Here is a 26,642-nt window from a genome sequence, read left to right as displayed (position 1 = left end):
CGAGGTAAGTCGTGTGAATGCCAACATTCTGCTTTAGATTTGGACTTCATGCATTTCAAAATCCAGATAAGTAACAATACAGCAATACGAGCAGAAAAATAGTCAAATGTTTCACAAAGATTTGACTCATTTATATTTTTACTTCTGAAGGAGCTGTCAAAAAACCCATTCTTGTGTATGGCATACTCTGTGAAAAAATGGTTTTGTACTGGGCTTGCTGTGCTCACGGATGACTTTGATTGAACTTTGATCACGGTGTGCTGTGACGTACACTCGTACAGCCAGATGTCAGATCAAACTGCCCCCTATTGAGCCAAAAAACTGTAATGGCCAAAAGTCCATCAACATGTATTAATAACGAGAAGAGACAGAGAAGCTTTGTGTCTCTTTTCATCAATGAGCAGATCACTGTGGAAACAGATCCTAAACCTGCCTAAATTCTCTATACTTCCTGCTCTCTGGATCTTTCCATCCCATGTGCACAAACGCACACACACACTACTGCTGCTGAATTTTTTTTTCTTACAAGGAGGGATAGTGCACACATATTTTTTTTGTTTGTTTTGTTTTTGTTTACTTATTTTTAAGCCATACGGTTGTAATATTCTAGCAGCCAGCACCACATGAAATACAGGAGCTCTTTGCTTGTCTGCTCAATTTTAAAACCTTTGTCTGTTTTGCTCCGAACTCTGTGGCAATTTGCAGTGAAACGTGAGCTCAGCGCATACTACTTTTGGTCTGAAAGCCCCTTGAAGCTTACAGTCAAAGTTTGTCCAATATCTTCAAAGATCGCCCAGACATCAAAGAGTACTGTACTCCCTGCACTTGTTTTCACATTAGTACGGTATTTGAAAAGAAATTATGTGATTATTGTTATGAAAAATAGCATCCAATGACATGTCTTTAGCAATTTCTGTAATGCCGTTATAGCCAAGGTCATTCTGTCCCCCACAGAGACAATTGTGTGGATGTTATCTGACTTAAATCTGTCCTCTGACTGTGGCTGGTTCCTTTGTTATCACAATTATACTGATAACCACTGTGATTATTTTCTCAGAGTGTATAAATATTACTGTCTGTTTTCTCCTGTGGGCAGTGTTGCTGTCAGACTCTAATGGCACAGAACATTCCCCTCATGAGGTATGCACAACAAATTACTATGCAGGTACCATTTGAGTTTTCCCAGTCTCACTAATTTTCTTTGCAGAGAAGTGTGCTTTATTTTTGCCACAACAATGACATCATTCTCATGTATGGCAGTCATTTTTTACATTAAAATGCAAATAGGGATTTCTTTACTATTTGGAGAGAGCATAAAAAGTAGTGAGCATCAGACTATTCACTTAGTCTTAGTCCAGCACTGTGAGAAAAGTAGATCTGCCTGAACTGCACATGTATAAGTATATGCCACAGCCTTCTTGGAAGAAAAAGAAAGTCAGAGCCTCTACAGGTGCTTTGGACCATAAGGATTTATGCTTGATTGTGGTGAAAACAAGACAAAATCGCATAAACCTGTTGAATAGTCTCAGATTCGGGTACAGGAGGTTGACAAACTCAAGTAAACACTTGAATTAATTATTAGGACAAGTGCAAATGCAGGTGCTTCCACACAGGTGTACCACATGCAGCAATTAAACAATTACCAACCAATCGTACTCTGGGGCATGTAAAAAGACTCAAGCAGGTTCAGCTGACTCTGATGAGATGTTAAGGAGCCAAAAGCAAAAAGATATAAACCTTCTGTTCTGTTGCTGCCTCCAGTTGTATTCAGAACAGATTTTGATATTGGATAATAACTGTCACATGATAAATTGTGATGGCAAACTAGACAGTAGAGGTAGACACAAATATATGTGAATGTGATACACTTCAATCTAGGCTCCAAATTGGAACTACCAGGCAGAGAAGTGTGAATATTATGTGCCGCTCTGTGGAAACTGATGAGGACAGTAAATTGAGTACAAGTAGTACATATGAAGTATCCACAGGGCCTGCTAGCAGCAAAATGTACAAAACAGCAGAGAAACATAACTTAAGTTACATCAAATTATAGAGTTGGCAGAGCATATATTGCACTGTGTGAAATGTAGGGACGTTTTTAGCAATTAATTCAGAGAATCAACTCAAATAGTAACTTTCAGCTAAATGAATGATTAAAGCAGCTGAAACGGCACACCATGATTCAGTCTTGTGTTACACCTGCAGTCAAAGATCTGGAAGCCTTGTACCCTGCACTCATGGTGCACGGGCTATGACAGGTTGTCAGAGTAATGTAGCAGCTTGAATTTGTGAGGCAGAACACGCAATAAACTAAACTCACTGCAGGATCCATCGCAAGGCAGAAAGTGCCCAAAGTTAAAGTCTGTGCTCAGGCAAACCCTGCAATCTCTGGAATTTATTCATTTCTTAATACTTCATGAATCTAAATAAATTGTGTTGAAAATGCAATGAGAATTCTCAACTCTTAATTCATACAAAAGTAAGGTATAAACAGAGAAGGAACTTTTGAGGCATTTTGAATTACACAGAAGTCTAAATGTGATCAAAGTGGGAGACTTTCTCACACCAAAATGTCACAGACAATCAGTTTGCAACTTTGAATTTCCTCTGAACCATGTCTCAACCTCGTTTTTTGAAACAAAATAATAGAATAATGCAAAGTGTGGCTTTGTTCTGAGATGCAAAAGTAAACAATTTCATTTTGAGCTGTCTATTTCACTGAGCTAAGGGCACTGACTTTACAACTTAGTAAGTAAGAGGATAACAAAATTTGTTTTCTCTCTGACCTGACACAATATTGCTTCCTTTTTTGTTTTGGGTCTTTTTTCTTTCTGAGTCACAGAAGGCGTGGGAGAAAAAGAGGGCATTTTGCTTTGAAGCCATTGTGTTTCAAACAAAAGTGATTCCTTTGGGGTCGCCTACAAAAGCTCAGTCAGCCCTCCTGAGCTGGTGTTCAACTTTAAACTCAGCTGAGCTGCCCAGTTTTGGTCAAACATTGCTCTAGGCCATGTGGACAAATTGCCCATGTCACACCTGTTCATATTTCTTGTCCGTATCAGCACAGTGCAGCAGGTCTGTGCAGGGGAAATAAATGTGGCGACACACAGAAAGGAGAAAGCAAGCGCTAGCACATGTGGCATCAGTCATCTGTCACAGATTCACTCCTTTGTCTTGAAGTATGTGCTAATAAGCAGAACACGTGAACTTGGTGTAAAAGTTAGGAAAGTGGATCAGTTAGGATTGTATATGTGTATATGCACGATAACATTTAGGCTGAAAAAAAAAGTGGCAAAATTGGAGAATTTTTACTTCTTAAAAATGGTTTCCTGAGAAAGGCTGACCTTAGCATATGAGTAGAATGGGAACAGCTAACAACATTAATAGCAAACACATTTGATCATTAATAATTCATACAAAAGCAACAAGCCCATCAGCCGATGTGTGAACGATAAACAAGAAACAAGCTGGAGAAAAGGAGATCAGTAGATAAATAAAGATAGCTTCACAGATCAGATCTAAATGTAACTAATAACATAAGCTCATTTTATTTATTTTTTCTTTTGAATAGTTTATTTTCACTTTAATTTTCTTCCCTTGTGTGTCTTTATTGCTGTCTGCTTCCCTTTTCGTTCTTTTTGTTTTCACTTAAAAGTTACTGATTCTTCCAGTCCTAAATCAGACTAAGCAAGTGTTTGGCTAGATATTAATTTTAAGCATAAGTCTGATCTTCCATTTACTCAACTTCCAATAGCCTCAAAGCCTCCTTTTTCCTTTTTCAGCCCACTTGCTATTGTTTGCTGTGAGCAGGTAAAATCTAGAGGAGGCTCTCCGCCAGATCCACTCGACAAATGCTCCACAGAGTATACTGAACAAAGACCCACTGTGTCGACTTAACAACAACAGTGGAGCGCATGGAGAGAAGGGGGCCTGAAACTCAAGGATAAAAATGGACAGTTTCCACTGTCAATATTTGACAGAAATAGAAAGCGTATCAGAAATAAAAACATATGAGAGCACACAAAGTGCACCGACTGCATACACAACTGTACATTCACATTTACATAGAGTGACACCACTGGGTATAATGCTGCTAGTATAAATTATTAAAGCTGAGTACTACAACACTGACTAAAAAGTTCTTATCACAAAAAGGTGCAAAATAGCAATCTACTGAATCCACTGAAAACCACGAAGCTGTAATTAGGGAAAAAAACAAAACATTTTCCTCCTGCTTCACAGCACATCATCCTTTTATCCCTGTTCCTCTTGGCACCTTTTAGGACTGTTTAATTATATTCTGGCATACTGGCTGTATGACTAAAGCTTCTCCCTGCCTACACTCTTTGTGTTTCTCCCACACACCGACTTACCCCACATGTTCAAATGTGTTTGGCCTGACTTTACTGAGCTGCGATGAGAAACAAATCAGAACATCTGATTAGCCTGTGATCAGCCTCTTTATAAACAAAATGGAACACAAGTCAGTATGAACACAACTTTGTAATTCTCCCTATTTTGCTTTAAAAAGTGATGTATAAATAAAAATAAATTTAAAATCTCAAATATAGTTAAAAATAATCATTAAGGAAGTTTCATGTTTTGCCTTTTTTGTGATATAGCAGTGTCTAAAGACACTTTTAAAATGAAATAAAACACATCTAAGAGGTTGTACCTTCTGATAATCAATGTTCCCATTGATCAGGCTTGAAATGTCACCTCATGTCTGAAAGTTCACATTTTGTGTTGAAAAATGGCTTTGTCACTCTGTCTGATAGTGCCAGCTTGGAAAGAAAAGGACCTAAAGAAGGCAGATATGGTATCAGCAATAAGAGTAATGGGGAAACTTATGACCGTGCCAAAAGCCAAATTGACTTTATTTCACACTGAGTGTAATCAAAACCAATTTAATTGGTTACTGTAGAGTTTTTTTCTTGGAACTATTAAAAAGAGCCTGTACTCTTTGTGGGCTAGAAAGACTAATGATCCCAAAAAACTAGTTTATATATAAAACTGTATTTTCTTCTATTACAGTTTTTATTTAATAATGCCTTTGCACTGCACAGGATTTGATATTAAATACATGTTCTCTTTCTTTATCTTTCTTTGTGCTCAGTAGTTTTACCAAATTAAATGCACTTTGCTTCAACCAGCTGATTTACCACTCTGGACATTAAATGATGGCAAGTTATATGATTCTTTTTTTTTTAAAAATATAAATTATTACAAAAGTTAGTAGGTGAGTAAGTCTTCATCGGTTCTTTCTAAAACATACAAGTGAGATTTCTTTATCTATCCTTCATCTTCTTTTGTTGGTTTTGCTGACAATTTCAAGCTGATCTGATCACAAATCAAACCCCTTGCAGGTTAGCCTTTGCAGAATTCTGCCATTCTTGTGGTCTGTCTGTCTGTCTGTTCAGTGATCTGTCTTCCCTTTTCCTTTCTTATCACTTTTCTTCCCTTGGCTCCTCAAAGCTGCCTGCCAGTTTTCATGCCTGACAGTCCAGCGCCCCATCCTCCTGCTTTAAAGTCCCATCCCTTTTAACTTGAACAGGACCAGAGTGAGAAGTGGAAGTGGACAGGTAGCTGCTGAATAATGGATGAGCTAACTGTTTAAAATTCTCTCTATTTTTCCAAACCAAGAAGTAAAAAAACAACTTAAATGTATTTTGGTTGGGATGGAGAAGTTGTTGAGAGGTGGTAAAGTCTGGGGAACTTTAAGCCCTGGCTTAACTGAGATGGTGTTTTAATTCAACGTAAAGAAAATAAATTAGAATAGTGTTTTTATTGGTACTGTTAAACAACTAAACTTCATATTTAACAGTTATTTTAAATATCTGCTTGTAGTGCTTTTATTCATTGGTAAATCTTTGTAAACACCCCATTTTGTGGATAAAAAAGATAATTTTCCTAGACTGAAAAAAAAATGGTTTATTCATTTATGAAAAAAATTGTAAGTCTGCGTAATATTTATCTAAATTAGCTCTATGAATGCAGCAAAAGTCCTTTACTTTCTGATGTTTTTTATTTTTTATTTTTATCAAGCATCAATTATTTCAGTGTAAAAAGTAATTCAGCTGCTGATAAGTCGTATCACTGGAAATAAGACCTAATTAGATTAGCCAAACTTTCTTAATGACTCTTCAGAAGAAGTTTTTAGAAGAAAAGTTTAAGACATGATTTGTATGATTTTGGAGATAACATTCTAACTAAACATGTTTTAAACTATTTGACTGCAAAACTCAACATACCTTGAAGCACGACATCTTGCTTCGTGGTGAAATGTCCACACAAGAAAAAAAAATCCATCTTTAAAAGTTAACGTGTTCAAATTAAAAGTTACTGTAAAGAAATGTTAACTTTTCACTTTCAAACTGTCACTTTATTTGTCTGATGTAGCTGTCTTCTGCAGTTATTTTATAAAATTGTTAAAGCCCTAAAGCAGTCAAGAGGGCTTGAGAACTGCTTCAGCAGAAACACAAGACAAATCCCTCGAAGTCTAATGGTTTGGCCTAAATACTGAGCTGGATTAAAACTACTCATATGTGCTATAATTATGTATCTTGAGAGTTTGAGAGCAGTGACAATACTTGGTCAGTTTGATGGAGAGAACTTGAAGAAAATCATTTTTACTGCTGCATTCAATAATACTGTATATATAAGCCTTGAGCAATATTTTAATTGGCAATGTTGAAAAGTTGTACTATTTACTTAGTATTAAAAGTGAATTAATTGTGTCATCATATGGACTAAAAATGTGTGAAACATTACTTTACTTAGTTACATCTGAGAAATGATTTCCTTCACATCCACATGAAAAAACCCAAGTCATTAGATCATTAATGACCTCTATACAGAGCTTATCGTTTGCTTATATGATCAAAGTGTAAAACTGCAAATTATTATATTTTTAAATATAACACCCTCATATGACCTGTTTCTCAAGAACAGCATCATAAAAGAAAATTGTTAAAGAAAAGTTTTTTAATTTCATGAATAATGAGCTAGTACCCATTCATTATGCTTGGTTAAAAGATGCACTCGAAGCCATCTTATTAGGAAGCTTCACATCACATCCCACTCCTGTACTTACTCCAGCTATAGGAAGCATAGACCAACAGTCTCTACATTTATAACTGGATATTAAACCTTCAAATGTCTGAGAAATGCAGCTTCGTCTTGATTTTCTGCAGTTAGAATTACATAAAACAAACCAAGCTCTTTCAGTTCATCAGTTTTAGCTACATAAATATCACAAGACTCATCTATAAGGGTTCACTACAGACATGCTAATTTTTTCTTCTTCTTCCTTATATATATATATATTTTTTCTGCTCATCTGACATTCAGTTGCAGAGATAACAGGACCAGAACAAAAGGACAGACATTCCAGCACTCGTCACCCCCTTCTAAGAGATCCAGAAGCAATCTCAGGTTAGAGAGGATAGACAGAATAGACCCTCTAGTAAGATCTGGGTCTGTCCCAGGGTCTCCTCCCGGTGGGATGTGCCAGAAAAAACCTCCAGAGGGAGGCATTCCAAACAGATGTCAGAACCGCCTCAGCTGACTCTGTTTGCTGTGGAGTAGAGTGAGCTCTACTGCAACCTCCACATGACAGAGATCCTTACCCTACTTCTAAGGCTGAGTCCAGCCACTGTACAGAGGAAGCTCACTTCAGCCGCTTGTATCCACAACCTTGTTTTTTGGATTATGATCTCTCATGATCATATGTGAGAGTTGGAACATAGATGGACCAGTAAAGTGAGAGCTTTACTTGAGCTAGTTCAGATAGGTTATTTAGTTTAAATTAATTAATTAATGAATAAAATGTATGTTATGTAATAAACTCAAAATGCATATTTATGAACTTAAAGTACAATTACAGTGGGTTGCCAAGGAAAACACACCCTGCTGGTCACAAATCTAAAAATGGTGTTAAGCAAAAAAATTCATGGATATGCCAGTTCTATGAAAATAATTGTAATTCTTTACTTTTTTAACCTCAAGCAACATTAAAAAAAGAGGACAAAAAAGAAAATATCCCAAACTGACATAATAATCGAGACAAAGGGGGTCCAGGATTTTATCAAATTTCTCCCAGCCCAATTGGATCATTTTCCCAGCATGTCAAATCCAAGCTCATCTTTTGTAAAAGGCGGCGGCATCTGTGAGAGATGCCCAAAATGTTCTCTGCACCAGCTGCAGCAATATTTGATGCCTGCGGCAACCACTGCTTTATACATGAGTGCCAAAGTCTGCAAAAGAAGGCTGGAGGATTGAAAATGGAATAAGTGGCAGGACTATCTTCTTGGAGACCAAGGCTCAGCTCTTGTGTTGATCCATTTTTTCTCCACTTAGCTTCACCTTCACCTTTTCCTTTGTCACTTGCTGTCTGGAAACTAAGCTTGATTTGAATAAAGGATAGATCACGGTTTGACTTAATGTCTCACTTTGTTCAAATACCGTGCTAAAGGCTACTTTTTTGAATGATCATCCTACATCAGATGATCAATTAAAAATACAAAATGGGGTAACTTTTTCAAATCCTTGTAAGTGGGAGAAAAAATGAGGGAAGAGAATGCCAATCAGACACAAGTTTACATCTCTGCTCGGCACTCTGTGGGAGTCTGATCAGTTGAATAAAGTAAAACATGAAGATGCGAACCACAGGATAGAAGAACCTTTAAATTCAACAGGTGTTGAATATGTATGTGTTTACACAGGAAATGTGGCAAAACAAAGTATGGAAATAAAAATCCATTTGATTTTTGATGGACAGTTTCCCCTTACATGGGGATGTGCAAAACAAACAAAAAAAAGGATACTATTTTTATTACACACATTCAGAAACACACATACAGTATCTAACCATGAGCATAGATGTTGGTCAACCAACTAAAATCACTCTAATAAAAACAAATCACTGTGTCCTTAAGGTCTTCAGGTCTCAGTCACTATCACTGCAGCTCCAGACATGTAATCGCACCAAATGTATCATTTCCTGATTTCATGAATCATTTCAGAAAACTTCTCATGGTACGGTTCAAAATGTAAATACCATGATCTAAAAGACTAAAAAATAGGATGTAGTATGTTCGTGAAGCATAGTTGAGTTTGGTTTGTATTTTGGATTACCGACTTAGAGGATGAAATTATTATTTGCCTTGTTCCACCCAAATTTTAATCCTATTTAACAGAGACTGAGTGTGCTTTTGGGCAAAGCTTTAGTCCACAAATGTCACACACAGGAGACTTGAACATGTTTAAAAACACATGCAGCCACTGCAATAATTACAAAACGTAGGAGGACCCCAGGTAACAATATTCATGTGCAGAAAGAACTCAGCTGTTTAAAGCCTTTTGTATTAATTAAATACCTTAAACAATTAGCAGCTGGTTACTTTTGGGTTCTACTGTTTCTTTTCATATCTTAAGGAAGAGCACGTACAAGAGACTGTAAATGGAAAACAAGTAAATTTTTCTCTGTAATAAATTGCCACCATTTTAACCAACTGGATCTCTGATTCAAAATAATGTAGACTTCACTATAATACACACACACATCTGTGTGTGTGCTGGGTACTGAGAGCTATGAACTCTGACCAGCAACTTTGACAGATTGTGTTCCATGTGAAGTGCATTTGACCTACTCAGCCCATGGGGCCGATGCATTTAGAAGCACACAAACACACAGATATCTGCACAGTTATGCAGAGGCAGACAAGGACAGAGAAAATAAGTAAACAGATTTTCTCTCACTCATTCTCTCTCTCGCTTTCCCTTTTTGGTTGTTTTTGCTATTTTAGTCTGCTCAGTCTCTATTTGCGTTTCTCCTTCACAATGTCCTTAACCTGTCTGCAGGTTTCTATTATGACACATCAAAGTCAAAGTTACTGCCAAAATGTCAGGATGATGAAATAACCAACAAACACAGAGGCCATAAAATGAAAAGAAAAGATATATGCTGAAGATAAGAAGAACAGGCGTGGAAGTTAGAAAGTTGCAGATCTAAGACATACAGTGGCAAAATGATTTTTCAAATCCTTTCAAGTGTTCCTTTTCACTTTTTTTTTTTGTCATTTTAAAATTGATTATTTTTTCTCAGCAGTGTCTTTTTATGAAGTTTGATATTCATATGCCATTCTACTATGAATACTACTATCAGTTTGTAAAATTTGTCAATTCAATAAATAAATAAATTAATAAATAAAAAAATAAACAACCTAACCTCACTGGTAATAGTGACCAATGGCTTATTGGTGAAAAAAAGGCTCCCCATCCCTGAATACTAATTATAGCTGTGCAAAGATTTCAGAAGTGTATTAGATGCATGCTGTATGTGCCTTAATAAAATTATTTGTTTTATTATGTTCAGTTATTCCTATTACGCATAGATAAAACACTAATCCAAGTAAGCGGTACTGATTTAATTTTGAGTGTGAAACCAAAACATCTAAAAATATATGTTTTTATATAAAAACATGAAACTATTTTCCTCAATAGATGAATGGAAATTTATTAAGACGTTTAGAGAAGCTTTTAAGAAAAAGAAAGCGATAGAAAGAGTTTGAAACAGAGGAATCAACAAACTACGTCAAATTTACCAACCTGAGTGAGCCATTAGACTTATGTTGTGTCTTACTGTTGTGCAATAATAACAGAGCTCTACAACTTAAGTCCTGCATCAGGAGGACATTTTTTTCTTTTTTTAGAATGCTATTTAGGAGCATTGAAGGTGGTAAATGGGTTACTGATGATAAATAGCTGCTGAAGGACAAGCTGATAGGAAGCGGTTATTGCTGTATGAAGAGGAAGTAAAAACGTTTTGTTCATTTTGAAGAAAACCTTTTAGGCCAATTTCTCTATGACTGTCTGGTGCATGTTCATTTCAAAAATATGCCTTTTGAAAAATGTTGAAGGTTTCTCTTTATGGTTCTATTTTTGTAATGTTAGTTTAGCTTAACTATCTGACAATATTTTGAGACTCATAAGAAGTGAATGGAAGTTAAAAGGCCAGCTACTTTGGCCTGGAAATGCAGGCTTGTTCTGTACATCAGCAATTATTGATGGAACTAATATAAACTTTGGAGACACCACAAGTATAAAATCTGCACAACCTGACCGCCTTTCTGTAAAAGATATGAAGTAGCAGACAGGTGCTGCAAAGAAATGTACTCAATTAACTATTTAAAGCAGCGGTTTTATCATTTTGCTGGTTTGGAGAATTCAGATGTTTAATGCAACAACGTCAAAGATGAAACACATCAACAATTATCTTAGAAATGGAATTATTACATCAATCAGAAAATACCTTTAAACATTTTTTCAAGAATAGTGCATTATTCCAGTAGGTAAAAAATTTCTAAACACTTCAGAGCTCCAACTTAACATTTATAGGGTTTAGTTAACATGTTATTTGTTAATGTTTATGATAGTTTAAATAGAACATAAATGTACAAGTTTGACTTGCTTAGAAGAGTCAACTGCAAATCTCTCAAAAAACAAACAAAAAAAATGACAGCATAGCTTAAACTTATAAAGTTTTATCCATAAAAGACTTTGTAAAACATTGTCCTATTAACAGAAAAGAACAAATTATCAAGGATGATAATGGAGTGGATAGCGGAGCTTCCAATCCTGGATTTACCCTGACATTGTGTCAGCCATAAATTCCACTGCAAATGAATGATCTCTAGAGTTAAATTTGAGGCCGTTTTAAAGCATGGCTGAAATTGGGTCACACAGTAGGACAATGATCCTAAACACATCAGCACGTCGACATGAACACCGGAGGAAAAAAGAAACAAGGTGCAGCAACAACCCAGCGTAATTGGTGATGTCAGCCATTCATCACCAGCATAAATGCATAGTTTCTGCTTCCAGCATGCCATTCAGTGGAAAAACCTTTGTGCTTAAAAGAAAATACTTTTACAGCACATAAAATAGACCCACTAATAAGATCTTATCAGTTATCTTTTATTCCTCTTATTATTCCCATGTGTTTACCTAACACTAGATGTTTTCAGGGTGCAGAACTCCAAGAACAACAAAAATAGCATTTGAAACTATAAATTAGGTCTGAAAGCCAATAAAGCATTCATTAGTTTACCATCTTGTAAAGTGTAAGTGCACTATGTAAGTGTTAGTACTACATGGCCATATCTGACAAGAAAATGAAAAAGGTTTTATTGGAGCACAAAGTGCATCTAATAGCCTCCCTGTTATTTGGCAGTTAATATTTGAGAGACGAGCTTCTTCTGTAACAGAGTTAAAGCTAATAATCCGCATAACATCACATATTTTTTTTTCTTTTTTTCTTGTTCACTCGGGTGAATGAATCCAGCATTAAAAGCAGGAAATGCAAGAATAGAAAACACGTGAATCATATGAGAGGATAAAAAGATGAAGTGATGATGGCTTATAGACACATGAAGGAGGTGAGAACAGAGAAGCAAACATCATGAGCTGGCATACTAAAAATGTGATTCATTTTGCTACTTTCTAAATTAACATCTTGCGAAAACTGACAAATAACTGCCTGTGTGTTCAAGAACCTTTTTTTCTTACTGGCAAAATATACATGACGCTGCTCAGTAGATAGAAATGAAACTTGATCAATATCAAACATATCAATACTGACCACACTGAGCAATGAGCTTCGGTAAAATATATTCAGTCATATATTGCAAGAATGACCCTCATTTTATGATGTTCTTTTAAACACAGGATGAGAACAGTTTTGCTCCTTCCTTATTTCCATTATAACTGTTGATGACACATCTTACCTTATGCTCTGTAGCTCCAGTATGTCTGGATCTGTAGCATTGAGTGAAGCCACAAAGCTGCCCACGGGGATGTTTTCCATTCTGGTGACTATCAAGGGGTCTGGCATGAATACTGGTCCCTCATTGATGTCCTCTACTGTGACATGGACAGTCGCTGTGGAGCTGGGGCCATAGTCAACATTAGGAACCAAAAGATCCTCGTTCTCTACTTTGATAAGTAGCGTATGGAATGCAATGGCCTCATAGTCTAAAGGCTGAAAGTGAAAAGAATTGGCAAGGCTTTAAATAATTTGTCATCTACTTCAATTAAAATGAAAAGATCAGACACTGTGTTTTACCTTGACAACTGACAACATTCCTTCATTGTTGTCTGGATTAGTTTGGATCTCAAAGCTCTGTTTAGGATCTCCACTGATTATAGAGTAAATAGCTCTCCATGCCCCTGTGGCTGGATCATCTCTGTCGTCTACTGTCAGGTTTACCACAACGCCTGTCGAACCCTCATGTACATGGGCCTCAAACTGTTGAAAAAAATGGAAAAAACAAATCCACATTAGTGAGAGAAGGCAAATGAAGATTATTATTCAAGAGAATTTAACAGGAAACATCAGGTTGGGGTTAGAAAAAATGGAATTTGTAGATTAAAACTTTCAACCTTGTACTTTTTTATGTGGTTTAAAAGCTTGAAAGGCTGACTCTGAGATAAAATTTAGAGCTGTAATTTCATTCTAAGTCAAACAGAAAGATGTAGAGAATGATTGGGTCTGAACAGCTTCAAATTTGCTTTTGAAAGCAAAAATTGGGGCAAAAAAAATCAGCCTGAGTTGATGATGAGCTTTAAACTTCTGTGAAAGAAATATGCCTATTTCATATCAGCATAACTGTGTCACTTGAACAAAAAGAAAATTAACGAAGTGAGAGAAAAAAAAAAAACCTGGTGCTCCTTCTAAGTTCTTTGATCGGTGTCTTTCATATTTCTGTATGCATGTATGCTTCACATATACTTGTCACTGATTTTAACAACGCTCAGATTGAAAAGGGTTGGGAAAACATATGGTTTTGACATTAACTGGAAAAAAAATACTGTTAGTGAAATGAGAATTATATCTGTTTTCCTCTGACTGACAGAATCTCTTATTTTTCACAAGAGATGCTGGTATCATCACCAGCAACTAGGAGTGTGATTCATCATCCTGCACCAATCAGGCTGCTGTAACAGAGATAAGAGACAACTGCATAACATCTGAAGTTCATATTCAGTGAGAATAAGCCTACTGGTCTTCATGGTACTGGCAAATAGAACTCCAGTCAATGGTTTGAATAAATTGGATGAGTGTCCAAATTATTGTCTTCTAAAGTATTTTTCAATACAATATCATGTAAATATCATCACATAATGATGTTGAGTCGGTATGCTTATTTCAAATATTTGAAAGAACAGGTTGGAAAAATGCCAACAACCTTCTCTGCAATGAAGTTATCGATCACCCGTCGTGAGTCAACATACTAAAGACTGCAGGAAAAAAAACAAAAACAAAAAAACCCTTGATGGTGTAATTTATATGTTAGCTCATTAGCTCACTGACATTGTGAAATTGAATTTTGCTGTCAGATTTACTTTGTCCATAAAGTTAACTTTAGTTTGTCAAAGTTATTAAAACATTTGGTAACACTTTATAATATTATAGTCTAATTAAATATTAAGTAGTTGTTTATTATCCATCATATTAGGACAGTATTAAATCCTAATTACATTCTGCCATCTGCTGCACTATTTCCTGTTCACACTATTCTCTACTGGACTGCTGTTTTTAATCTTAGTAGTGCTGTTTATTTTCATACCTTGTGTCTTTGGGATTTTTAATTCTCATTAATATTTGCCTTTTTTCCTTCGATTCTGTACTTAATCATTGCATAGTTTAGACTGGTTATTTGCAGTATGCTGCCATGAGAAAATAGTTTTCCTTTTAGGATTAAATGTGTCTATTAATCTATTCATTCATCTTTTTATCACTCTGTCCATCCATCTGTTCATTCATTCATCAATCTAGTCTTTATTAAAACTACTAACTTTTTATTTTGTTCTAAATATCTCTATTTTAAAATGTGTTGTCTACTAATTAGCAACTTTCCCTCAATAATTGCCTACTTTATGCTTATTACCTGTGAGCAAAGCAGTTATAGCTCAACTTAGAGCATAAGGTTTACTCACAAGAATATAGTGTTTCTGTCCTTATATCACAAAATAAATACGGCCTATTTTCATGCAACATTCCTAGTCTATTTCTACTGTGCTGACTAAACAGTAAATGGCAATAAAACCTGTGCATTTAAATTGAATTCTGTTGTGCAGCACATCACTCATTTGAAGTAGCTGTCTACTCGAATTGGCTCTGCAAAGTCGAGGGAGATTCAGAAAAGGGAACTTACAGTATCTAAACATTAATTCCCTGGACAATAAATACATACATGGACAAACAGCAGACACAACAAAATAAACACTATTTACACCCTCCACTGCTCAGTCCTCAAGGTGCATCTCATTTCTTTTTCAGCGTCAACCACTTCCCACCTCACTGCTCATTGTTGGCAGCAGACCTCAATCAGATTCTTATCAATGCATACTGCCAGAAAGGCTCCCACTAAAGACCCACAATGTGATCAGGGTTACCCTTGCAGAAGCTTTAGGAAGGCAGAAGCAATTCTGTAGGTGTGTGTGCATGTGTGTGTGTCAGGACCATTATTGTGTCAGAGCTTACAGCGTAATCTTTCAGACACAGAACAGTCTGTTTAAGGATAGCGTTGGTCCAGCCCAGATTACTGTGTCTCCTGTCAGCCCCCGGCATTGTTGTTACACAGATTAGCCTCTTACTGCCTTACACTCTCTTGCTCTGCGCATTTATAGGAAGAGAGACAAACATTGATTTCTTCTCCTTCCTTTCTTTCCTTCCATTTTTAATTCATCAAAAGCTTGTTTCAAAAACGCTCTGGACCATTTACAATCATTTAGGTTATACTGGAGCAAACATGTTGCATTTAAATAAAGGAGGTTCTATTCATTCCCAGATATGCATTGCTGGGGTTTTTGTACTGCAAGCCTGTGGCAGTTTGGGACATCAACATGGAAGGGAAATTAAATGGTGTTTTTTTAAAGATATGCAGAGAAATACACAAGCGTTTAATCAGCAAAGAATATGATTTATTAACTAAAACTAAAAGAGTGAAAGCCTTTTTACAAATACAAGTTAGTCTTAAAAGACCAAAGTAAATTATAGAAACAGTGTAAAAAGACAAATGCTTGACAGTGATTTCCATTTATCATTTTCTGTTTCTGGACTTCAGGGTGGACATACCCAAACCAAACTTTTGTGAGCAAGTTCCTATCATTTCTGAGTCAAACACCTCCACCAACATAACACACACGCATACAGTAGAAACCCAGTTCAAACAATCGGTCAGACTGGGTGTAATCATGAGAGGCAGTCATGCGGATGGAGAAAACCTTGTATTCTGTGTGATCTGGCCACTGAGCCGCTGCCCCGCTGCTGATAAGGCTTCAATTCTACCTGCAGCACAAAGCAAGCAGTCACCTGAAAGACTTGAAGGAAATGACTAACAACTAACAAGAGAACATGGCCTGAAATGACTTAAGCACAGAAAGAGAAGAGAAAATAGGAAGAAAGGTGTGGTGGGAGTGCTTTCTAAGTTTACTTTTATCTGAGAGTGTGTGTTGTTTTGTTTCAGAAACAATTTGCCTCAGTTAGAGAGGCAATTACTGGAACAGTTCTTAAAAAAGGAGACCATATTCACTCTATGCACACACTTATGAACAAAGACACACACACAGAGCTGACACACAGATACAAAAGCAGATGTTTCATCATCAGTTCACTCAGGTGTCTGTCAGTAAAATGCCAAAGAAAACAAACAGAAATGATCCTGAAGGAACAACAGTTGATGGACATCAATTTGGGAAGGCTTATAAAGTTAAAAATTTGAAGTTCATCTTTTGAAATTCAGATTCACAGGTGAAAAGGTATATCATTTTGAGCATATTGACAGTATGGGTTTATTTCAGCAGATCCACTTCTGAAGTGTATTTTGCCATCTTAAAAAAATCCCTCAAATTTTCAAAATTTTATGGTGGTTTAGGTGAATGCCACTATTTAAACCTTTACACTGTTGTTAGTTTTGCATTACACAGTTGTTTTGGCAGAAATATGAATAGACAACAGGCTGAAACAAAAGTGTCACCTCTTGCTGCTGCTGTCACCATTTGCATTTGCAAATTACCATAAAATGTTATGTAATTAACTGTGCATTGAGAAATTCATGAAGTTATCTGCGAAATAATGTTTGACTGAATGCTGTCACTATAACATTTTTGCGTTTTAGGTTTCTCAACAATCCACCTTGGTCTTGGGTTTGTTTGGACTAGCTAAGCTATTCAAACTATTTTTCCAAAATGAGGCCATTTAAAAAGCAAACTAAAACAAATAAGATACCTTTAACACAAAACACCACTTCAAAATGCTAGAAATAACCCTTTAACAATGAAACAGTTATGGAAGTGATGAGAAAATATTGGAAACTGGAGTGCAAACAACACTCAAAGCCAGTGCAGCAGTACCACAGAGCCTGTGAATGCAGGCTGGTGTAAAGATATCACAGAGCAACGAGACACACAAATCAAAGCAGCAGGTTCCTCCATTACTTCCAGTGAAGGAAAAGGTTTCTTTATTGAATCATCTGGACAAGAGATTTCCAGTTTTGTGCCAATATAGGGTTCTCAAGGACTTGCGGCCACTAACTTATTTATCAACTAACTGCCTTAAGGCCTAAGAGAAGTAATTTCTTTTAATTTTAAAGGGGACTTTAAAATCTAGCACCAAACATCTGCAAGTCAAATCAAAACAGCTGGTTGATATGAAAACAGAATGTAATCCCACAAAACCTTTATCTCGACAAAGTCAATAACATTCAGGGTACTTCTTTGACAGATGGAGGTGCAAGGGATTCCTGGCAAAAGGCCTGGGAAAGAGATGCAAAGCTTTAGAAGGGTATACACAGCTGTCAGCTTTAGTGAGGAACATTAAATGTGCTCTGCTTCATTAACATTACAGTGAAAGCTGTCTCCTTTTTATTCTCACACAGGCTTTTGATTTGTCTCTAATTTGTCTTAGTCTTTAAGCCACTAATCCAAACTTTTTTCTTGTATTGCTGTCTTGACTAGAGCTACAGTCCAAACTAAAAGTTGTGTCCTTGACATAATCTTACATTTTTCATTTTGTTCTCCCCTCACAATAAACACCAGCAAGTACAGTCAAGTAAACATGCATATGCTAACCACGTCCTTACTGAAAATACCATGCAACCATGCACACCCCCAACAGAAATGGATGGAGATTAACTTATTTTATTCGTGGATGTCTGTCAGAATGTGTTATGAATACAGATGGCAGTTGTGGCTGCACTGAAAGGCAGCTCGACAACAGTTGAGCAGCTGTTCATTTGTCCTAATGGAAACTACTTTGTGACACGTCCCTGCTGCCCCAAAGATTTTCTCTGACAGGGAACACACAATATAACAGCCCATCACATTAAACCTCCTCAGACAGGACTATTTTGACAAGACTGCAACAGAGCAATTTGAAGTCTGTCTTCCTGAGTGTTTTACTTTTTCAGCATTTTCTCAGCTTTCTTGGTGTTTTGATTCTTTTTTTCAAATAGTTAAAAAAAGTGAAACATAATCAGTTGTTAAAACTAAAATGTAATCACCGAAACGGTTTGAAAAATGCTGTTTTGCCTTGAGCACATAATTTGAGAAGTGATTTGAAACTACATGACAAAAATATGCACTATGCTATGCAATGTTTGTATTGCTAAGCTCTTTGTAATGATGTTTTAGTGCTTCCATTTTGTCAGTGGAAGATTTTGAAGTCACAAATAACAGGCAAGCATGGATCCGACTGAAACTGCAAAAACAAATTAAGACATAAATCCCCTGAGTTAAACAAAAATCAAGAACAATTTTTAAAAGCTTGTTGTTTATCTGGTTTTAAGCAGATTTTTTTTTTTTCCTGGGAGAAGAAAGTGCAGCCAGACAGAAAGGCACAACTGTGTTTAGAAGCACACTTCCCACACAATCATATACACAGTGACAACTTACTCTTCTGTCAACAGCCCCCATGCTCCTAATAGCCCCTCTTTATTTATTTGGCCTTAATCCTGCGTACAGTAAAGGGTGTCTGGAGATTTAAAGAGCTTACCTGTCTATTAATTTTCAACAGCTTCTGTTCAGCCTGTTTCTGAAGGAAGATTTTGATGCATCTAACATTCAGCAAAGCAGCTTTGTTGCCTTTTCGGAACATGGCAAATCTCAAATTTTGTTAATGGGGCTTGTGGTGGATGCTCCTACCACAACATAGTGTTAGTATTTCTTTATTAATTTATAGTTTAAGTTGGTTATTTCATATAGACATACATTTATTAGTTAATGTCTGTTTGAATGGTTTATTTACACTTGTGTTTTTTGAGGTGCTGCTGAAAAGAATCAGCTGGTGGAGGAACCTGGGGCAAACCATCTGCAAACTACTGAAAGACGGAAGGGGAGACGCCAAGATGATTATTATTTAATTTGTCACTTAAAATATTCACTTGTTGTTGTGCTAAGTTAAAGTTAGTTTAGCTTTATTTGTTTATAGAATGGTTTAGTTAATTTTGTATTTATTTGTTCTTTTGTTTGGTCAGACCTCCCTCAGGTGGTAGATGTGGGTTACTCCACCCCTATTTAAGCAGCCTTTGTTCTTTGTTTGGCAGGTCAGTTTTTTGTGTTTAGTTAGAGTTTAGTTGACCTCAGTTAATTTGGATCCAAATTTGTTATTTATCTTATGATTTATTCTTGAGTTAAACCTTTATGCGTGGCTGATGAATTTTTCAAAATTAAACTGGAAACCTTTTTCTACTCTGAATAATTTTTTGTTCTTGTTTGAGTTTGGTCCCTCACAGTTGGTGTCAGAAGTGGGATCCTTCGTTACTGAGAAAGGTTTCCAAAATGCCTGGAAGGGGAAGAGGACGAACAAGAAAACCCAGTTCTGAGCATGATGAAGGAGACGCTGTGGAGGAACAAGGAGCGGTTGGTGGAGTGTTTGATATGGATGAGGAGGGGAGTGAACCAACACTAGCAGACTTGGCTAACCTTCTCCGAGCCCATATAGGACATCAGAAGGCCACAGAGGACCACTGGACCAGAGAAACTTTTAAACAACAAGAGAAATTTGAGGATTTACAACGACAGTTTAGATTGTTTAAAAGGGAGAGCCAGTCCCAGACAATACCTTCGGCCCTTCAGCCAACATCACCAGTGCGGCCTACACAACCACCAGACCCTGGAGTAGTAGCTTCGCCTCAGCACAGTCAATCAGGTGAACTTCATGCACAGTCGTCTATTTCCTATACACCTAAATTGAAAAAATTGAGTGAAGAAGATGATATTGAACATTTTCTTATTACTTTTGAAAGAATTGCTTCTGCCTGCAGGTGGCCAAGGACTGACTGGGCTTTTCATTTAATACCACTGCTAACAGGCAAGGCCAGAAGTGCCTTTGTGCACATGGATGTTGATTTATCAATGAATTATGATCAAGTTAAACTAGCTGTTTTGCAGAAGTATGACATTAACACTGAAACCTATAGGCAAAGATTCCGCTCGCTTCAGGTGGAGCTAGAAGAAACTCCAAAAGAGCTCTACGTAAGGCTGAAGGAGCTGTATGTCAAATGGGTGCAACCTAAGGGCAAAACAGTTGAACAAATCAATGAAATAATTATTCTTGAACAGTATCTAAGAATGTTGTCACCAGAACTTCAGGTGTGGATAAAAGAACATAATCCCAAGACTGCAAAGGAGGCTGCTGAGCTGGCTGATGTGTTTGTGGCTGCAAGGAGGAGGAACTCTTGGGCCTTTCAAAGCTGGAAAAAGGATGGCCCTCATCAATCTCCAGCCCAACCAGCTTCAGCTGTGGGTAAGCTACCTGTTAAAGAAAGATTCAGTTCAAAATTTCAAGGGAAAAAGCCCATTTGTTATTTATGTGGACAAGAGGGTCATACTAAACCAATGTGCCCTCAAAATGTGGTGAAGTTGTCCCAGATGTGTTTTGTGCCCAGGAAAGAGACTCAAAATGCTGGAGCAATGAACCAATTAATGGAGATCTCTGTGGAGCTCAACGGTCATGCATTGAAGGCCCTGATTGATACAGGGAGTACGCAGACTTTGGTCCAGCGCAGGTATGTCTCACCACAGTTTGTTTGCACCAGTGAGACCATTCCAATTTGCTGCGTCCATGGAGACAAAATGGAATATCCAACGGCAGATGTTTATGTGACCATAAAAGGACAAACTTACCTGCTTAATGTTGGGGTTGTGGATAATTTGCCCTTTCCAATAATTCTTGGCAATGACCTGCCAGTGCTTATTGACCTGTTGAAGTCCCCCCAATGTAATGTGGCTCTAACTCGGGCCCAAGCAAAGCAGACTGAGGAAATTGTTTCCGACCTCAGTGCCTTACCATTTCACAATGTGGAGTTTTTCACAGAGGAAACTAAGGACAGGAAGTCTAAAAGACTACGGAGAAGAGAGAAGTTTCAGGGGACGGTGGTGGTTCCTGTTGATGCACCAGAGCCTGAGGTACTCGAGGATTTTAAAATCCCTGGTAATATATTGGAGCTGCAGTACCAGGATTTAGGTCTTGTGAGATGCTTTAAAGAAGCCAAAGTCAATAAAAATGATTTTGTCATTCAAAATGACATACTTTACAGGCAAAATGGGCCAATTCAACAGCTTGTGGTTCCCAAAGCAGTTAGAGAAACTGTTTTGAAACTGGGCCATTCAATTCCCTGGGCTGGCCACCTGGGGAAGCATAAGACTTTAGCCCGCATATGCGCTGTTTTTTTTGGCCTGGCTTGTCTAAAGATGTTGTGCAGTTTTGCAGGAGCTGTCCAGAATGCCAAATGACATCGGCTAGATTCCCCAACAAAGCTCCTCTCCAACCTCTTCCAGTTCTGAGTACACCATTTCAACGATTGGGTATGGATATAGTAGGCCCGGTTGAAAGGAGTAGAGCAGGTAACCGGTTTATGCTGGTGCTTGTGGATTATACCACTAAATATCCAGAAGTCTTTCCCTTGAAAGTTGTCAAAGCAAAGAATGTGGCATTCTGTTTGGTGCAATTTTTTTTCTAGAGTTGGCTTTCCTCAGGAAATACTGACTGACCAGGGCACCAATTTTATGTCCAAGCTGCTTAAAGATGTGTATCAGTTGCTGGGAATTAAAGGTCTGAGAACAACACCTTATCATCCACAAACAGATGGTCTCAATGAACGGTTTAATCAAACACTTAAACAAATGTTACGGAAATTTGTGAGTGAAACCGGGTCTGACTGGGACCAATGGCTTCCATATATTCTGTTTGCATACAGAGAAGTTCCCCAGGCCTCCACTGGGTTTTCCCCCTTTGAGCTGTTATTTGGCCATGAAGTGAGGGGACCCCTGACAGTTCTAAAGGAGCTGTGGGAGGGGGGACAGACTAACAAAGAACCTTTAATGTTGTGGCTTATGTGCTCCAGATGAGGGAGAAGCTGGAGAAGATGACAAACTTGGCTCAGGAGCACATGAAGACTTCTCAACACAAACAGAAGACCTGGTATGATTCTGCAGCACGGGAGAGAGGATTCGAGCCAGGCCAGAAAGTCCTGGTTATGCTCCCTTCCGAGGACAGCAAACTACTGGCCAAGTGGCAAGGACCTTATGAGGTACTGGGGAAAATGGGACCAACCACATACAAAGTCTCTGTTCCAGGTAAAAACCGCTCTACTCACATTCTCCATGTGAACCTGCTGAAACAATGGGTGTCCCGGGGCCAGGAGAAACCTTTCTCTTTTTACATCCGGAGCGTGGATGATGAAGAATCTGAGGAGCAATATTTGCCTGTTCCAACAGCCTCTAAGCCCAGTTTGGCTCATCTGTCAGAAAAACAACAGTCAGAAGTGAGGGCTGTTTGTCCGTTGACTGTGTTCCAGGAGAATCCAGGTTATACTGATATTATAACTCATGACATTACTTTAAAAGCAGATGCTGTTCCAAAACGACTTAGTTATCGTATACCTGAGAGACTTCTTGAACCATTAAAAAGAGAAGTGGAGTTAATGCTTTCCCTTGGGATTATTGAGGCATCACAGAGCGAGTGGTGCAATCCAATTGTTCTTGTCCCTAAGAAAGATGGAACAATAAGGTTTTGCATTGATTTTCGCTATCTAAATTCAGTGTCAAAGTTTGATTCTTATCCAACACCACGAATCGACGATCTTATTGGAAAACTAGGCAAGGCAAAGTATCTCACCACCATTGACCTTTCCAAAGGATATTGGCAAGTACCACTCTCCCCCAGGTCCAAAGAGCAGACGGCTTTCAGAACACCATGGGGCCTTTACCACTTCAGAGTGATGCCGTTTGGACTGCATGGGGCTCCTGCCACCTTTCAACGCCTAATGGATAAGGTACTCAATGACCTTTCACATTTTGCCTCTGCATATCTAGATGACATCATTGTTTACAGCAGCTCCTAGGATGAACACCTGCAACATCTACAAGTGATCTTTGAGTGTCTCCAGAAAGCAGGATTGACAATGAATCCAGCCAAGTGTGCCATAGCAAAAAAGGAAACAGTACCTGGGGTTTGTCATCGGAGGAGGATTGGTGAAGCCACAAATTAAAAAAATTGAAGCCATCCAATCCTGCCCCCTTCCCCAGACGAGAAAACAACTCAAATCCTTCTTGGGTATGTCTGGTTGGTATCACAAATTTATCCCTAATTACTCTGCTAGAGCTTCTCTTCTTACAGACATGACCAGTCTACGAGGCCCAAATATTTTACAGTGGTCTGAAGAAGCTAAGCAAGCATTCAGAGATATTCAGCAGGCCTTGAGTAAAGATCCGGTGCTCCATTGCCCTGACTTCCAGCAGGAGTTTATTCTACAAACAGATGCATCAGATAAAGGTCTTGGTGCTGTGCTGCTTCAGGGTTCTTCAAATGATCGGCATCCAATCGCCTTCATCAGCCGTAAGCTATTTCCTAGAGAAACCCGTTATTCCACAATAGAGAAGGAATGTCTGGCTATAAAGTGGGCCTTGGATTCACTCCGCTATTATCTCTTGGGGAGACGATTTATTTTGGAAACGGACCACAAAGCTTTGAAATGGCTACAGAAGATGAAGGACACCAATCATCGAATAACCCGCTGGTACCTGGCCATGCAGCCATACAAGTTTGAGGTACATCACATCCCTGGCAGACAGAACATTACTGCTGACTACTTGTCCCGCTGTGCCAGCGAGCCTTCAGAGGAGGGGGAGTGTGTGGTGGATGCTCCTACCACCACATAGTGAATCAGCTGGTGGAGGAACCTGGGGCAAACCATCTGCAAACTACTGAAAGACGGAAGGGGAGACGCCAAGATGATTATTATTTAATTTGTCACTTAAAATATTCACTTGTTGTTGTGCTAAGTTAAAGTTAGTTTAGCTTTATTTGTTTATAGAATGGTTTAGTTAATTTTGTATTTATTTGTTCTTTTGTTTGGTCAGACCTCCCTCAGGTGGTAGATGTGGGTTACTCCACCCCTATTTAAGCAGCCTTTGTTCTTTGTTTGGCAGGTCAGTTTTTTGTGTTTAGTTAGAGTTTAGTTGACCTCAGTTAATTTGGATCCAAATTTGTTATTTATCTTATGATTTATTCTTGAGTTAAACCTTTATGCGTGGCTGATGAATTTTTCAAAATTAAACTGGAAACCTTTTTCTACTCTGAATAATTTTTTGTTCTTGTTTGAGTTTGGTCCCTCACAGTTGGTGTCAGAAGTGGGATCCTTCGTTACTGAGAAAGGTTTCCAAAATGCCTGGAAGGGGAAGAGGACGAACAAGAAAACCCAGTTCTGAGCATGATGAAGGAGACGCTGTGGAGGAACAAGGAGCGGTTGGTGGAGTGTTTGATATGGATGAGGAGGGGAGTGAACCAACACTAGCAGACTTGGCTAACCTTCTCCGAGCCCATATAGGACATCAGAAGGCCACAGAGGACCACTGGACCAGAGAAACTTTTAAACAACAAGAGAAATTTGAGGATTTACAACGACAGTTTAGATTGTTTAAAAGGGAGAGCCAGTCCCAGACAATACCTTCGGCCCTTCAGCCAACATCACCAGTGCGGCCTACACAACCACCAGACCCTGGAGTAGTAGCTTCGCCTCAGCACAGTCAATCAGGTGAACTTCATGCACAGTCGTCTATTTCCTATACACCTAAATTGAAAAAATTGAGTGAAGAAGATGATATTGAACATTTTCTTATTACTTTTGAAAGAATTGCTTCTGCCTGCAGGTGGCCAAGGACTGACTGGGCTTTTCATTTAATACCACTGCTAACAGGCAAGGCCAGAAGTGCCTTTGTGCACATGGATGTTGATTTATCAATGAATTATGATCAAGTTAAACTAGCTGTTTTGCAGAAGTATGACATTAACACTGAAACCTATAGGCAAAGATTCCGCTCGCTTCAGGTGGAGCTAGAAGAAACTCCAAAAGAGCTCTACGTAAGGCTGAAGGAGCTGTATGTCAAATGGGTGCAACCTAAGGGCAAAACAGTTGAACAAATCAATGAAATAATTATTCTTGAACAGTATCTAAGAATGTTGTCACCAGAACTTCAGGTGTGGATAAAAGAACATAATCCCAAGACTGCAAAGGAGGCTGCTGAGCTGGCTGATGTGTTTGTGGCTGCAAGGAGGAGGAACTCTTGGGCCTTTCAAAGCTGGAAAAAGGATGGCCCTCATCAATCTCCAGCCCAACCAGCTTCAGCTGTGGGTAAGCTACCTGTTAAAGAAAGATTCAGTTCAAAATTTCAAGGGAAAAAGCCCATTTGTTATTTATGTGGACAAGAGGGTCATACTAAACCAATGTGCCCTCAAAATGTGGTGAAGTTGTCCCAGATGTGTTTTGTGCCCAGGAAAGAGACTCAAAATGCTGGAGCAATGAACCAATTAATGGAGATCTCTGTGGAGCTCAACGGTCATGCATTGAAGGCCCTGATTGATACAGGGAGTACGCAGACTTTGGTCCAGCGCAGGTATGTCTCACCACAGTTTGTTTGCACCAGTGAGACCATTCCAATTTGCTGCGTCCATGGAGACAAAATGGAATATCCAACGGCAGATGTTTATGTGACCATAAAAGGACAAACTTACCTGCTTAATGTTGGGGTTGTGGATAATTTGCCCTTTCCAATAATTCTTGGCAATGACCTGCCAGTGCTTATTGACCTGTTGAAGTCCCCCCAATGTAATGTGGCTCTAACTCGGGCCCAAGCAAAGCAGACTGAGGAAATTGTTTCCGACCTCAGTGCCTTACCATTTCACAATGTGGAGTTTTTCACAGAGGAAACTAAGGACAGGAAGTCTAAAAGACTACGGAGAAGAGAGAAGTTTCAGGGGACGGTGGTGGTTCCTGTTGATGCACCAGAGCCTGAGGTACTCGAGGATTTTAAAATCCCTGGTAATATATTGGAGCTGCAGTACCAGGATTTAGGTCTTGTGAGATGCTTTAAAGAAGCCAAAGTCAATAAAAATGATTTTGTCATTCAAAATGACATACTTTACAGGCAAAATGGGCCAATTCAACAGCTTGTGGTTCCCAAAGCAGTTAGAGAAACTGTTTTGAAACTGGGCCATTCAATTCCCTGGGCTGGCCACCTGGGGAAGCATAAGACTTTAGCCCGCATATGCGCTGTTTTTTTTGGCCTGGCTTGTCTAAAGATGT

At 38.3% G+C, this 26,642-nt stretch overlaps 1 protein-coding gene across 1 annotated transcript in view; it reads right to left on the bottom strand.

Moving 5' to 3' along the window:
- cdh13 (cadherin 13, H-cadherin (heart)) overlaps positions 1-26,642 on the bottom strand; it is a 299,969-nt gene that overhangs the window by 45,233 nt on the left and 228,094 nt on the right. The window contains exons 10-11 of the mRNA XM_017419005.3: positions 13,121-13,303; positions 12,783-13,036 (exon numbers count right to left, since the gene is read on the bottom strand). Of these exons, the coding sequence (XP_017274494.1) occupies positions 12,783-13,036; positions 13,121-13,303 (437 nt within the window). The remainder of the gene's footprint in view (positions 1-12,782; positions 13,037-13,120; positions 13,304-26,642) is intronic.

The sequence above is a fragment of the Kryptolebias marmoratus genome, linkage group LG11 (genome assembly GCF_001649575.2).
Source record: "Kryptolebias marmoratus isolate JLee-2015 linkage group LG11, ASM164957v2, whole genome shotgun sequence".
In the NCBI taxonomy this organism is placed as follows: Eukaryota; Metazoa; Chordata; class Actinopteri; order Cyprinodontiformes; family Rivulidae; genus Kryptolebias; species Kryptolebias marmoratus.
The sequence above is the reverse complement of the archived record's forward strand: the minus strand, read 5'-3'. Positions and strand labels throughout refer to the sequence as shown.